This window comes from Syngnathus floridae, chromosome 1 (genome assembly GCF_059516105.1).
Source record: "Syngnathus floridae isolate MCC-2025c chromosome 1, RoL_Sflo_1.0, whole genome shotgun sequence".
Taxonomy (NCBI): domain Eukaryota; kingdom Metazoa; phylum Chordata; class Actinopteri; order Syngnathiformes; family Syngnathidae; genus Syngnathus; species Syngnathus floridae.
The window spans coordinates 11,838,525-11,852,643 of NC_142413.1; the positions used below are offsets into that span (position 1 = coordinate 11,838,525).

Here is a 14,119-nt window from a genome sequence, read left to right on the forward strand (position 1 = left end):
CTTATAGTTAATGCCATGCCCTATGAAGATCTTGGCATGGAAAATACGTTATTATACCTTCAACTCTTTAAAAGCACAAGCTCCTTTTTAAAGATTGCTATTTTTCAAAAGTGTTTCAAATTTTGAATTAAACAGTCCCGAAGAAAACAGTGCAACAGTGGCTGAAAAGGTTTGCACGATGAATGTGAATAAATGTGAATGAATAAGACCAAACAATTGTTTTTGCATTTTTTCCTTCCCTGGGCGTGCACTTTTTTTTTTTTTTTTGCAGCGCACCAAACGCTGAAGACATTCTCCATCACTACAACAGCAGAGGACAAGAGAGCATCAGTAGATCGAGGGAGAGCAGTAGAGAGGAAGCTACCTCCTCTCGCCATTTCCATCACCACAACCTTCATCGTCATCATTCTCTCTTTGAATACATATCGGCGAAGATGATGTTGCGCTAACGAGCAGCGGAAGGAGTGCTGAAAGCACGAGAGGTATTTTTAAGTTGAATACGCGGAGGAAACGTATGTATGTTTGGATTTCGGCTCTTTTCCCTTCGCCAATGCAAAAGGAAATATGCAGCGAAGCTTCAGCATCCTCTACACCAGTTTACTGGGGATGTGCTTGGCTTCAAGCGCAAGTTTCCCAAGTAACATCAATATAGGTAAGAATGGCGCGCGCGCACTCATCCCGCAAACCCTTTGTCTCCTTGTAAAATGATTGCTCTGCCGCTCTCACCCAGAGTGGGTCTTTTTTGTGTAATTTCACGTTATAATGATTTGTGTTTGGTGCTCAACAGGAGGATTGTTCCCCACCGAGTCCCATGAATATGAAGTGTTCCGATTCGCCCTTTCACACCACCAGGACATCCCCAAACTGGTGCCGCAGGTCGATATGGTCAAAATGGGAAATAGTTTTTCCATGACATATGCCTGTGAGTATTAATTCATTGTTGTCCTCCGTTTTGTGGTTTGTTTTCTAAACATTATGTTTTAAACCGTAATGGCATCAAGGCTGTATGTGGCTCATAACTGTTGCGCGGGGACCCTTTTTCTCAACCTCTTGCTGCGTGAACGCGGTGCGCTTTTTTGCGCTCCGGGTAGGCCAACCTCTGCATAGGAACAGGCATCTATTTTTTATTTACATTTCCTGTCTCAATGCTTTTGGAACCCTTTTATCAGCCCCCTCTGATCTTTATTCGGCTCAAACTAAAGTAAAAATAATGCATCAAAGCGAAAGTGGACCAAGAGAAAGAAACACAATATCACAATGTAGGCTGCGTGATTCGTTTTAAAATGTACCTGTGTATTCTAATATGAATGCAAGAAATACACCAACTTTTCTTTTTGTGACAAAAAAAACGCGCTGGGGGAGCTGAAATGATGCCAAATTATTCCAGTGTTATTTTTAACAGTGGGTATGCTATTTTCCTTTGGCTGATAATATGTGTCATAATGCCAGTCAGAGAACAAATGCATGCCTCAGAGATACAAAGGAAACGTCACAGTAAATTGTTTCTTCTTTGTTACTCTACACTTACCCCTCCTTTGTATTCTGATGACAAGATCAAAATCTGTCCCACGCTGCAATTGCAGTATAATAAATATTAGCCATCTTTTCATGCATTGGGCAGGCTCATTCAGCTCAGAATGTTACTGTTTGGAAACCATGATCTTGCAATTCTCGACCAACTTGAAAGATATTATCTTGACAATGACAATACATTGTTTTCTATTGCGGCGGTCGTGACTCAGGCAATTGAGCGAGTCGTTCAGAAACCGGAGGGCCGGCGGTTCGAACCCAGCTCTGTCTGAGCCACATGTTGTGTCCTTGGGCAAGAGACTTCACACACCTTGCCTCGGGGACCCTTGGCTAAGTCTGGTGCATTTACAGAAATGTTCATTGACGTACACTGTCCTTGTTAAATAGAAAGAAATACAAATATTTAATCGTATGCATATGTGGAATAGCTGTATCAACAATGCATACTGTGTAACATTGCAACAAATTGGAACTGAGGATTTCAGCAACAACAACAAAAAACTGAAACAATACACAAAATTATATTTTGAAAAGTTGTTACAAGACGAAAACAATCTTATTTAAGCAGGGCAAAAATCTTTTTTTTTTTTTTTTTTTTTTTGTTTCCGTCCGAGTGCATGCTTGCTGGGGAACGTATTGTAACGGCCAGTATGGAGCTTGTGGAACTGGTGCATGGGTATGTATTTAAAAGTAAACACACAAAACACCCCTTGATTGATGATATTGTTTCCTCTCTGAGTGGAAATGAATGTGAATATGAAGGTCACAGAGCAAGAGGATTACTCCCAAATCAAACACAGTCGTGTTTATTTTGAAGACCAGAGTCAAGTTTTGGACAAGGACACATTATTCAATTTAGTTGTGAGTGCTTTGGAATGCTAAAGTCTGATCTGACTTGTATTTCATCTGTCGGGTCTAGGTCTGTGCTGCTTGTCAGCATTATACGGTACTTACCAAATCCATCAGAGTGGTGGTTTTGTTTTTAGTGTATTGTGTTTCCTGGGGTCACTGATGGTGTACTGGTACATTTGCCTGACGTCTGTGCAGACCACATTGGTTCAGTTCCACTCAGTATAATGGGAATGGTTGTTTGCTTTGTGTGGCACATGTCCAATCCATGGGGTCTGCCTTTTTTGCAATACTCTAGATTCCTGTTGTACCCTGAGAAGTGGTACATGGTAAGGATACCTAAGATAGATGGATATTTTGTTTCTCTTGTCACACAGAAGTGAGATTAAAGTGGCTGCAATGTGTTGCTCCACCCTACCATTGCACCATATTGCTGCGGTTGCTATCCCACTGGGTGGTTGCAGATGTGTGTCTAGAACAGACATAGAAAGGTCTAGTCCTTAAATCCCAAACCACAAAGACCAAAATATAGAGCATTTTAGGGAGACTTCTTATCACATTGTTTTATCCGTGAGCACGGAACAATGAGTCCTCCTTCCTGCTTCAGTCCTCTGCCAGTCACGTTTAACTTTTGTTTTATGGTGTCACGCCTGAGTCCGTGACTATAGGCCTGACCGTGCTAAGTGTGTCACAGAATGCAATATTGCCATCGCTTCCTGTCTAAAGAAGATTTTCTCTGTGAAGACATGACGGCCTGTTTGCGTCATAAGCCAGAAGAGAAAAGCAGCCTATTCCTGGGTTTCGATTTACTATGCCTAATTAGATGAGCGTGTGTGTTTGCAACTGGATGCCCATTCTGACATCTGTGTAGGATGTCGTGAGTGAGTGACAGTTCTCTGTGAGAAATTGCCCGGTGGCTCTCATGGTGCATGAGCGTGAAAAGCATTGGGTGAATGAGCCCTTGTGCACAGGGCATGAATAGCGCTCCGGATGAGGGTGATACTCATCAGCTGGCTCTTATGACTCGCCACTTCCTCGAGAAGCGATCCCTTCCATTGCATGCTCGCACGCACGCACGCATGCACGCACACACACAAACGCACGCACACACACATGCACAGACACTGGCACCTGCCTTGAAGAACGGGGTCTTGAGGGTGATACCACTATTTGGCAGCTTTTTCTTGGGTACTTCTTTGGTATGGTAAAAAGGTCAAGCTTGACAACTTGACTCTCTGCAAAACTATATGGAGTGAGAGGAACATTAAGCCACTTGCCAAGAAGAAAAATGATACATTGGCGCATCGTTGTCTTTTGTTGAATAAATTACCACATTACATTCATTCAATGCTAATATGAACATACTAAATTAATTTTACACAACTGATGTACACATCACCCTGTTAGATGAACATTTACTGTTCGAGACCATACCTTGAGATCACTTGCTGTAAATGTTGGTTGATTTGTGGATTCAGATAATTCGATAATTGATGAGTGTGTAATTCATTATATGCCCTGTGTATTTATCTGGAAATTAAAGATGGGAACACCGCTGCCATGTGAGAAGGCAGATTGGAGCTAATTTGGATTTCACTCTGCTTTCACCGAGTCAAAAAGTAGCACCTGTAGTTTCTCAGTCTCAGCTTACTAGAAAGGCATCTTGCAAAGATGCCACTTCAGTGGTTCAAAATAACTGCCAGGGTTGCTGCGTGTACATGACAAATATTAGTCACTGTTCCCCACAGTTAGATATCACATTACCATAATCTGCTATTGACTGGGTTTATAATAAGGACAAACTGAGTTGCAAGCTTCAAATCCTCTGCAGGCTCATCCTTTCATGATCGACTTTTCTCTTTGATATCCGTGTGTGTGTTTGTGTGTGTGTGTGTGTGTGTGCGCGCATGTGTGTGCGCGCATGTGTGTGCATGTGCACGTGTGCATGTGTGTGCGTGTGAGGGGGGGATTTACACCAGTCTTCAGCTATTTTAGGTTTTAAGCCCTGCTTTTAAATGACAAAATATAGCACCAGGTGCCAAGCTATAACTGCGCTATTTAAAACATTCATCTCGCTTCAAGGTTACTAATGTGACTTTGATTTTACGTCCAGTTCAGTCATTGTGGAAATAAACCTTTTGTTAAGACTAATGAGTGTTCATCAAAAAGACATTTTCTATTGTTGCTGTGACGCAGGTAGCAGTGCTTCATTTGGTATCTGAGGCTAATGGAAAGACTCTACGATAGAGTCATCAATGAGGCCTGCCCAGCTAATCGATACAGAATACGGGGTAGTGGTAACATAGGGTACGCCCCTTATGGAAGACACTTATAGGATATTGTTGCAAGATTGGCTGTATGCTGGTCTTTGTCAAGGAGAAACTGCACTGGCAGAGGATTAGAGATCATGTTGAAAAGTGGTCAACTGCAGATGAAAATCATGTTAGTGGCACTTAATGTCTTTCAAACACAGAAGTGGCTACTTCTACACAAGATAGCTAGAAGAAAAGCATCCTTACATAAATCACTACCATCCAAAAAAATTATAAATCAAATATACAGTCATATAAAAAGCCATACAAATGCAATATCACTATCAATGACAGTAAAACATTTTAATAGCACAAGAACAGTAGCGTCAGCATCTATGCCTCTTGATAAAGAGTAATGCTGTAATACAAGGTTTATTTGTCAAGAAAAAAGGAGAAGGCTACATAACATCAATGAATTGTTATTTGTGACACTTGTACGCAGTGGGGAAATGTTGAGGAAATCAATGCTTCAAATTATACCCTAACAAAGCTGTTTTTGTTCTGCTTTATTTAACCTAGATATATTTCCGTAAGGCAAATGAGAACACATTCTCGTTTAAAATGCCGACCTGGCCAGGAGGCAACAGACAACACAGTAAAACTAATCAAAATAAAAGTAAATACCAATACATAATGGTCTTGCATTTTCATAGAAAGCATGTTGCTGGCACATCCTGATTTTTGAGTATTTTGGTGAATTTGTTTGGATGCAAGCAGGGAAAGTCTGTCCTCCATCCGTGTATGTGTTATTTATCAGAATCGCATTTCATTTTCATTTATAAATATGACAACGGTTGGCATCAAACACTCTGAAACGGTATGGGAATAATTTTATTGAACACATTATTATTATTATTATTATTTATTATTATTATTATTATTATTGTTATTATATCATTATTGTTATTATTGTTATTATACTTTTTAAATCATTCCACTGGCAGGTGCACACCTATGGGGAGGCACATGAACAATCAGGGTGGGGATAGATAAATGATGTCCGACATATTAAATTTGCTAGCGGCTATCGTCATGAGCTCACTCTGAATTTAAGGCAGGTACTCACTTCTTTTGATTGCCGCCACACCGGACAAAAGCAGTTGCAATGCTCCACTTGTGCACGGATTGCTGTTTTTTTTTTTTTTTTTTTTTCACGCAGAGACGTTTCTGTGAGAGATGCCATTGCGCCCTATTTAAAGTGAATGAGAGGAGCTGCTATGATTAGCAGCGAATCAAGTGGCTGTGTTCACGCAAACCAAGGCGCAAACCACAATTTTTAAAATACATCCTTGCATGCATATGCAAAGTTACCAACATCTTGTTTAACATAGCTGCACGCAGATTAAAGCCTCTTGCAACGCTGGAATTTTAGAGACCACAACAAACCGTACAGGGTTATTTATTTAGTGAATGCCACTGCCAGTATGGATGAATGACTGAACCACTGCAGTCGTTGCTCATCAAAAAGCAAAATATCAATTTGAAAGGCTAAGCAGCAATATGATTATGTTAAATTCAACTATCCAACATAACAGCTTTCCAATTGGAACTGCAATGTACAGCTTCAAGGTGCAGTACTGGTTGAGCGCATTTTTCAGTCTGCCACCGAATAATTTCATCTCTGGCACACAAAAAACAACAAGAAAAAAAAACAAAAAACATTTGATTCTTCATAATTGCTATTCATTCACATGATGTTAAAATACTTCTGGTTGGAGATAGAGAGGTAGATAGGTACATAGATAGGTAGGTAGGTAGGTAGGTGGGTAGGTGGGTAGGTGGGTAGGTAGGTGGGTAGGTAGGTAGGTAGGTAGGTCGGTCAACACTTTGTTGATCCCTGGGGGAAATTCAGTTTACAGAAATGAATGATGTTTTCTTGTGTGGCTCAACAAGCAACTACCTCATTTCTTGTTTATTATCTGAATTGATGCCGACGACTGAATTAAAATCTGAAAGCGTATGTGTAAAGAATTCACGAGTCACACGTGCACACAAAAACAATCGCTAACAAGAGATTGGGCAGATGTCTTTAATGTATTATTCAGTTCAACACATCCAAAGCAATCACTCCATGGAACTATGAATTTTAAATATTCAATAATAACCCCTGGAAAAGTAGCTACATTAACGACTGTTATGCATAATTCTCCTCTAGAGTAAAGGGAAAAAGAAATTATTATCTCCCTTCTACCTTCATTTGGGTGTGTTTGTCTCTGTCCCCAGTCACCCCCCCGCCCACCTTCAGGGGTACATATAGTGTCAGCTTGGATGCAGTGCATCCAAGCTGACACTATATGTACTTGAATATGTTGAGAGAAGGGTAAACTGCTTTTTTTTCTTTAGATCTGGTGACTGTCGTGGGGAAGCCTTGGGGTGATGTATTACATTTTGTTGCTTGTCTGTCAGTGAGGTGCATCTTCGGCTTAGTTGACTGACATCCACAGTCCTTTCGTTATGAGGGGGATTACTTGGATTTAATATTGAAAAAGAATAGCAGGTCAGTATTCCTACATGACGGTTATTTGTTAAGGGAAAAACAAAGAATTGAGGGAGAAATGAAAAAATAAGATGCTGACAACCATTCTCTCAGGAGGGAGATTCTGGCAGGTGCTGGTTTGATGAATGATTAGCCAACATCGGGGATAGTGAATGGCCCATAGCAATCAATGTAGATCGGCCAAAATCGCTCCCCAAGCAGCAGAGTGATGGAGCGCAGAGCAGGCGGCGAACGCAGATTCTTTCTGTGTGCTGTGTCCACTTTTGTTGCTTTGCACAAGAAAGCCAGAGGAATGTGCACACGGGGCACAATGGCGGGAGGAAAGAAAAGGTTAGGAAAGGAGAAACTACTCCAGCTGTCATTTTATTGCCTTTATGGATAACATCATTGTCACATACAGTGCAAACAAAAAACATTGCAGTGGACAATTGTGTTGCTTCCAGGAATTTATACAATGTTGATCCATTAAAATCAACTCCAGTTAATTCTAGCAGATTGGACTTAAGCCCAAAAAAGAATACTACACTGAAAAAATGATGTGTTAAATTTCCTTTATTTCATTCCATCAAGTGGTTGCACAAAATGAGATTATCTGGATCAAAATCTATTTTTAGAGTACTTTTCTATTTGAAAATAACATTTATTCCGATGCTTTTATTTCCGCAGTTTGTTCACAATTATTAATCAATGCATGTTATACAATTGATGTTCACTTAATAGTCAAACAATCCTCTCCCCAGAGCAAATCTTGAAAATGTAATTGATTTATTCCTGTTCAGCCAATTTTTGTTCCATCAACTTTTATCAACTGTACTGATATTTAAATTTAATTGTCAAGTGACTGATGTTGATAAAAAACATAAATACACAAAACAAAAGAAAATGGTATGCTAAATAATGAGAGAAATTAAACAAACTTTTCACGACTATCTAATGAGTGCATTTTTCTTTAGTTCTTGCCATGACTTCTACGAGCCTTTAATAGCCCTGTTGAAGGCCACACAATTGAAAGTGAGCAAAATATAACTAGTAATTTAGGAAACACTCTTGTCTCATTGTCTTTCCTCTTTTCAATTTCACGTTCCTTGAACATTCCCATTGAATTCTGAGATATTTGTGTTCCAACCTTCCACCGGAGCTGATGTCAGCTTCATTGTCATTTCCCCCCATTGTGCACCAACGCATTCTCAGTACTCATGCTGCTTCTTTGTATTCAAACAGCATCCCCAGTATTTAAAAGAAATCTGTCATCTCCGGAGGTAATGGCAGCTGGGATGTGGAGGTCTGAGCTTGTGATGTGTTGGGCGGGCAATTAGAAAACAATGTGTTCGGGGATGCAGAGTGAGCGCGCCATGATGGCAGCTGTCATGTTTTTGGTGGCAAAGACAGCAGTGAAATTGTTCCTTTGTCACTGACTGCACATCTCGGGAGCCTTCACATACTCTAATACAGAGCAAATTCTACAAGTATATTAAACAGTGTGACACACTGCTGCTGCTTTCGCCGCACAGTGCTGTTCTTACCCACAAAATGCCTTCTCTTGTGGCGCCGAATCAGAGCCGTGCCGTGTCGCCAGATATGACACAGTTGAGGATTGTATATACATCCCACACACAAATTAGGTGTTACACATATGCAATATAATCTCTCGGCGTGAATTAAACTTCAGTGACTAATAGTGAGCCAGTCCGTAAGCAATACCACATTGTTGTTTGTAAATGCTGAGAGACTGCAACAAAACAAATGCTGAATGCCAAACACAGTGTTCGAAAGACTCCCTCTGTGTGCTATCGCACGGCAGTTTTAAGGTAGAACTTTATTGATCCCACAATGGGGAAATTTTCTTGTTTCAGCAGCCCAGCATAGGAAATTATTTTGCGAGGTGCACTGCAACTGTACCCTTGTAAAGCTTGTTGCTTCTTGTATTAAGAGATCAGTTAAATTTTGGAAACACCCTCTAATTATTATATATTATCCATCCATCTATCCGTTTTCTGTACCGCTTTGTCCCCACAGGGGTCGCTCGAGCCTATCCCAGCTGTCACTGGGCAGTAGGCGGGGGACACCTTGAACTGTTTGCCAGCCAATCGCAGGGCACACAGAGACAAACAACCATCCGCACTCGCACTCAGGGGCAATTTGGAATGCTCAATTGGCCTACCAAGCATGTTTTTGGCATGTGGGTGGAAACCGGAGTGCCCGGAGAACACCCACGCGGACACGGGGAGAACATGCAAACTCCACACAGGGAGGGCCGGAGGTGGAATCGAACCGGCGCCCTCCTAACTGTGAGGCGGACATGCTAACCAGGGTGCCACCGAGCCGCTATTGTATATTAATCCCATACATTAATATTATAGCTTGAAATTCTTGACCTTGTAATGTGTTTGAGATCAATTGAATTTGAAAGTGTTTCTAAACCTTTGACTGGTACTGTATATAGTATGAGTCCCAGAAATTGGCTGGAAATCAGAGTGTAGCTCACCCTAATAGAGACAAATGTAAGAAAATGGATAGATGGGAACGACATCCAGAAATCTGTCAAAATTGTTGGATGGAAAACGTTCAATAAAAACTAAATCCAGACATTGTAGATTGGAATTTCACATAAAAATGCTTAACACTTTTAAGATACAATGTTCCTGTATTTCACATGATATATTCTGAGAAATAGATTACAGTAAGGAACATTCCAGGACACAGTGGTGTAAAGTCATTGTCAGTTAATGTGACAGTGATACTAACTGACAGATACAGATTCTTCAATATAGCAGGCCAGGGGTAGCTACGAGATTTCTCTCATTCCAATTTCCAAATGAATTAGCATGCTGCTTGTGTTGCCTCTTCCTGAGCCCCACATTCACCCCCATCACTTCAGGTGTCAAGCAAATTGAAACTGTGAGCGAAATTTTGCCCCCGCACTTACTGACAGAGATGCAGATGGGGAGATAATTGCAAAAGGAGGATTGTTAAGGAGATAATTGGTATTTCCACATGGCGTGATGGGAGATGGTCTCGGCATGGGGTTCTAACCTGCTGGCCGGGTAAGTATTTCTTCAGCAGGTGGCAGGGCTGGGCTGCACACCACGGGAAAAGAGTGAGGAGGAGAGACAATAGCCTGGCAGGGGCGGGTTAGAGAAGAAGAGAGAGAAATACCCGATGCTGAGGCGAGTGTTCTTGCACCCTCGATTACCTGTCTAATGAGGCGATGCGGCGCCGTTGTTTTATTACTTAGAGGAAATGGGAGAAATCTAGATTTCACCCAGCAATCCCCTTTTCCCACTGCGAGGCCGACATTTGTTTTCTCTGCGGGCTGCAGTCTCGCACATTATCTCCCCTCGCAAGCAATAATATATCAGTTCTGTCCCTCTCCTACCCACCAGCGTCTTACTTCTGCTATCGACGTCTCAAGTACTGAGACATTCCTGCGCATTAACTTCCCATCAGCCCTGTTGATACGATACAATCACGCAATCATATCAAGCTGCAAAATTTGGTTGTAATTGATGCTTTGTCAGTATTTTTATGTTTTCTTTTATGCGCTCCACCTTACTTTATGTATCTCCATCTTTTGATCTCCTTTCCCTTTTCTTGCCCATCATTTTTGTGATGTGCACGCACACACAGAGAGATCAGGAACAGCAGTGTCATAAACACCGCTTCATTGCTCTTGCATAAGGTGCAAATCTCCCTGGAGCCAGAGGAGCCAAAGCAGTTTATACAGGCGAATAGCAAGCACACCTCCCTCGAGCACAACACTCCAGGGGGCATCTCAAGAGAGTTGGGCAAGGACCAACTCATCAAATTCTTTGGGGGCACAAGAAAAACCGTGATTGGAGTGAAGTTTTTGCCCATGCACAGAGGTGCCATGAATCATTTTCTCAAAAGGACATCCAACCTCACTATGGCACCTAGTCACTGATGGAGACATTCATGCAGAACCACGCTGGTGCCGTGTCCCTGTCTCTTGGGTCCCGCTTGTGTGACCACAGGGAGATTGATTGCACCGTGTGAGTCACGCCGTGTTGGAGGGCTCCCTCCCTCAGCCACCCATCACCTGAGGGTTTCTTCACAAGCTGCGTGTGTGAGAGGCCCTGTGAATAAGTTATTGACTTCCTTTGTTAGGCCGCTCATTAATGTATCTTATTATTCGCCACAAGATGGATGGGACCAGAGGGGGTACAACATTCTCTGTTTTGATTACACACATCATTTGACAGTTATCTGCCATGGGTGGCTGAGCAGAGCGCCATTGCGTACGTCTTCCGGTGTCTGGTGTCATATATGTTTATCTCCCCTCAAAGTGCGATGTGGTTGATTGAGTGACCCTTCACCCTTGTGGAGGAAGGAGACGGTGTGTATTACTCACTGATGTGACAGGAGATGCCCTTCCCTTGTCATTGTCTCCCCTTTAACCCTCAAACAAAAATGAAAACAATACAGCATCGATGTGACTTCTTCCAGCAATGGACAGATTTTTTTAGTTAGGGCACAAATTCATATATGTTGATGATTTTGCACTACCAAAAGTTGTTCATATGAACATGAGCTATGCATTTTACAGGAATCCACTTTAAAACAATCTTTAATTAATGCAATAACATATTCCACAATGAAATTCAGCAGTGGAAATGTGATTGGTGTAACCAGTAATGTGAGAGAGGGTGACATTACATGTTTTCCTTGTCAGGTTACTTAGATTTTGTAACTGTTCTGGACTAAAAAGGAAAATAAGATTGGACATCTTCAGGCTTGAAAAGGAAGGCTGTGACATTGGGGCTGAAAGCATACTAAATCTCTACAGTTCAGCATGACTGTAGTAATGTAGATTTAATGTGTAAGAAGGTTTGCCTTGAATTTAATATACTCATCCTTCTGTGGGCCTTTCTCCATTTTTCTTGTTTCATTTATTTCACTACACCAAATGCATAGAGAGCAGTGCTGTTGCGCATACACATCACATGCCCTATTTTGTGGAGTCACCTGACATGTCAGTCTTCTGTCGAGAGGCCCTGTTAAAAAAAAAAAAAATTGGATGACTGGATCGGAACCTTCCAATCAGTATGCCCTCTCTCCGGATGAACCTGACTTGCTTTGACTGTGAAATTCCCTCGGCTCTTCTGACCTTAATGGTGCACATGATGAAGAAAATGGTCGCATACATGTTTGAGAAGGCACACTGTAAAACATGTTTGCTGTTTTAAGAACATATAGATTGCATGTGCACATGTTTTCATTAAGAATGTATCTGAACAAAAACGATCCCTCTCACCTTTACCTAATTTGGTCAAGCTTTATTTAAATGTATTGATTTGAACAGAAAATACTTTTCAGAGGTATAAAATATTTACCTTTTTTTTACCTTTTAACTCAAGGATTTTCTTTTTTATTTTAATCCAAGAAGACGTAATTTTATTCGGCTAGAGTTTGTTAAAAAAAACTTTTTTTCAAGCTGTGTTGAAAATGGTTGGATGGATGGATATATCATAAAAAGTAACACGATCGCTGAAATAGAACAGTTGCATTTCTATTCATTTTATTGGGAAAATGTATGTTTCAAGTTACAAATAGGGACACAAAACAAATGAAGTAACGTGAGCTACCACAACATTTTGCAGTGTTTGACCTCTTTTTCCAGCTCTGCGATATGACATGAATGGCTATTAAGAAAATTAAATTAAGAATATTAAACACATTACTTCAAACATGAGAGGCATGTTGGCAAGTGATTTACATGGTTACCTCAAAATTCTTACTTATTTCTTAATCAGAGGTCAATTTGGAACAGGGTGGCTTTCGGGACAGCACGTCAACAGCGCCATATTTGTGGATTATGTTGACACACGCTTTTTTGGGAGGTGTCATTACAATGTTTTGTTTTAATTTCATGTTAGACTGGAAACGAATAGCTTATTTTTAGGCTACTTTTAATGAAGATCATTTCATTTAACTACTCAATATTCACATTTTCATTAATAAAATCAATAGGTCCTAGCAACCATCGTCCATCATGTTTTAAATCAGATGCACTTGGGCTGTCAGTAACATGCCCTCCTTGTGCAGCCGACACAGACACTTCTGTCATTTGATATTTGGCTCATGCTAAGGAGAGGGACAGCGGCATGCCACAGGCAAGACTGAATAGGCAAGAACGTAAATGTGTGAGTTGTTTTTGACGCACCCTCCGGTTGTGTCCCTGTAGGATTTAACATTTTCTTTCATGTGGCTTTGGAACTCTTTGGCCTCAGCTGTTGCAAATCAATGTGCTTTACCCCCGTTGGACATGCTGGAAGGTGCTAGAAGTGTAACGTCTTCATAAAGCTTCACTGCATCTGTATGCAGAAGGCTGATGTTTCTGGGGGATGTTTGTTTGAAGTGTCAATGAAAATGTGATGCAGCAGAATTCCGAGTCAAATCCTGCATTATTTTGGATATTTTCGCTGGATTTTGTGAAGCCAAGTCACTTTAGCAATTTCACTAATTCTAGCAAAGGAATCCTAATTAGGACAAAACACTCAATTACCACTCCAGCTTTCAAAGTTATTTTTATGGTTTAATTGCTGCCAGAGAACCTCAGTGCTGCCATGACAGCTAACCGATTAGAAGACATGTTGCTGGGGCACTTTTTGGTTTTCCAGACCTCTTTTGTTTTTACATTTGAAAAACATGACTGTGCTTCTCCTTAACAAGTCATACAAACATGTAGCAATGTAGCAATGTTTAGGTAGCGGTTTCCTCAACCTGAATAATGCAGCTTCGATTGTCACTGTCCCATCACCATGTCGAAGTGTCCCTGAGCAAGATCTTGAACCTCAGGTTACGCTTAATGCTGCCATCAGTGACTACATGCGGGTTAAGTGTTATATTCCATTCAGTTTTCCTCTTCAAAAAAATCCCAATTTGACTCTTACGGCCTTGAGTTTGAGGCCAC

General features: G+C 41.1%; 1 protein-coding gene across 3 annotated transcripts in view; it reads left to right on the plus strand.

The window, feature by feature from the left end:
• Nucleotides 1–14,119, plus strand: part of gria1a (glutamate receptor, ionotropic, AMPA 1a) — a 101,797-nt gene that overhangs the window by 44,048 nt on the left and 43,630 nt on the right. For 2 of the 3 annotated variants that reach the window (XM_088369825.1, XM_088369839.1), the window contains exons 2-3: nt 272–652; nt 788–922. In XM_088369825.1, the coding sequence (XP_088225951.1) occupies nt 565–652; nt 788–922 (223 nt within the window). In that variant the 5' untranslated portion in view covers nt 272–564. The remainder of the gene's footprint in view (nt 1–271; nt 653–787; nt 923–14,119) is intronic. The other variant, XM_088369833.1, reaches the window with a different exon arrangement.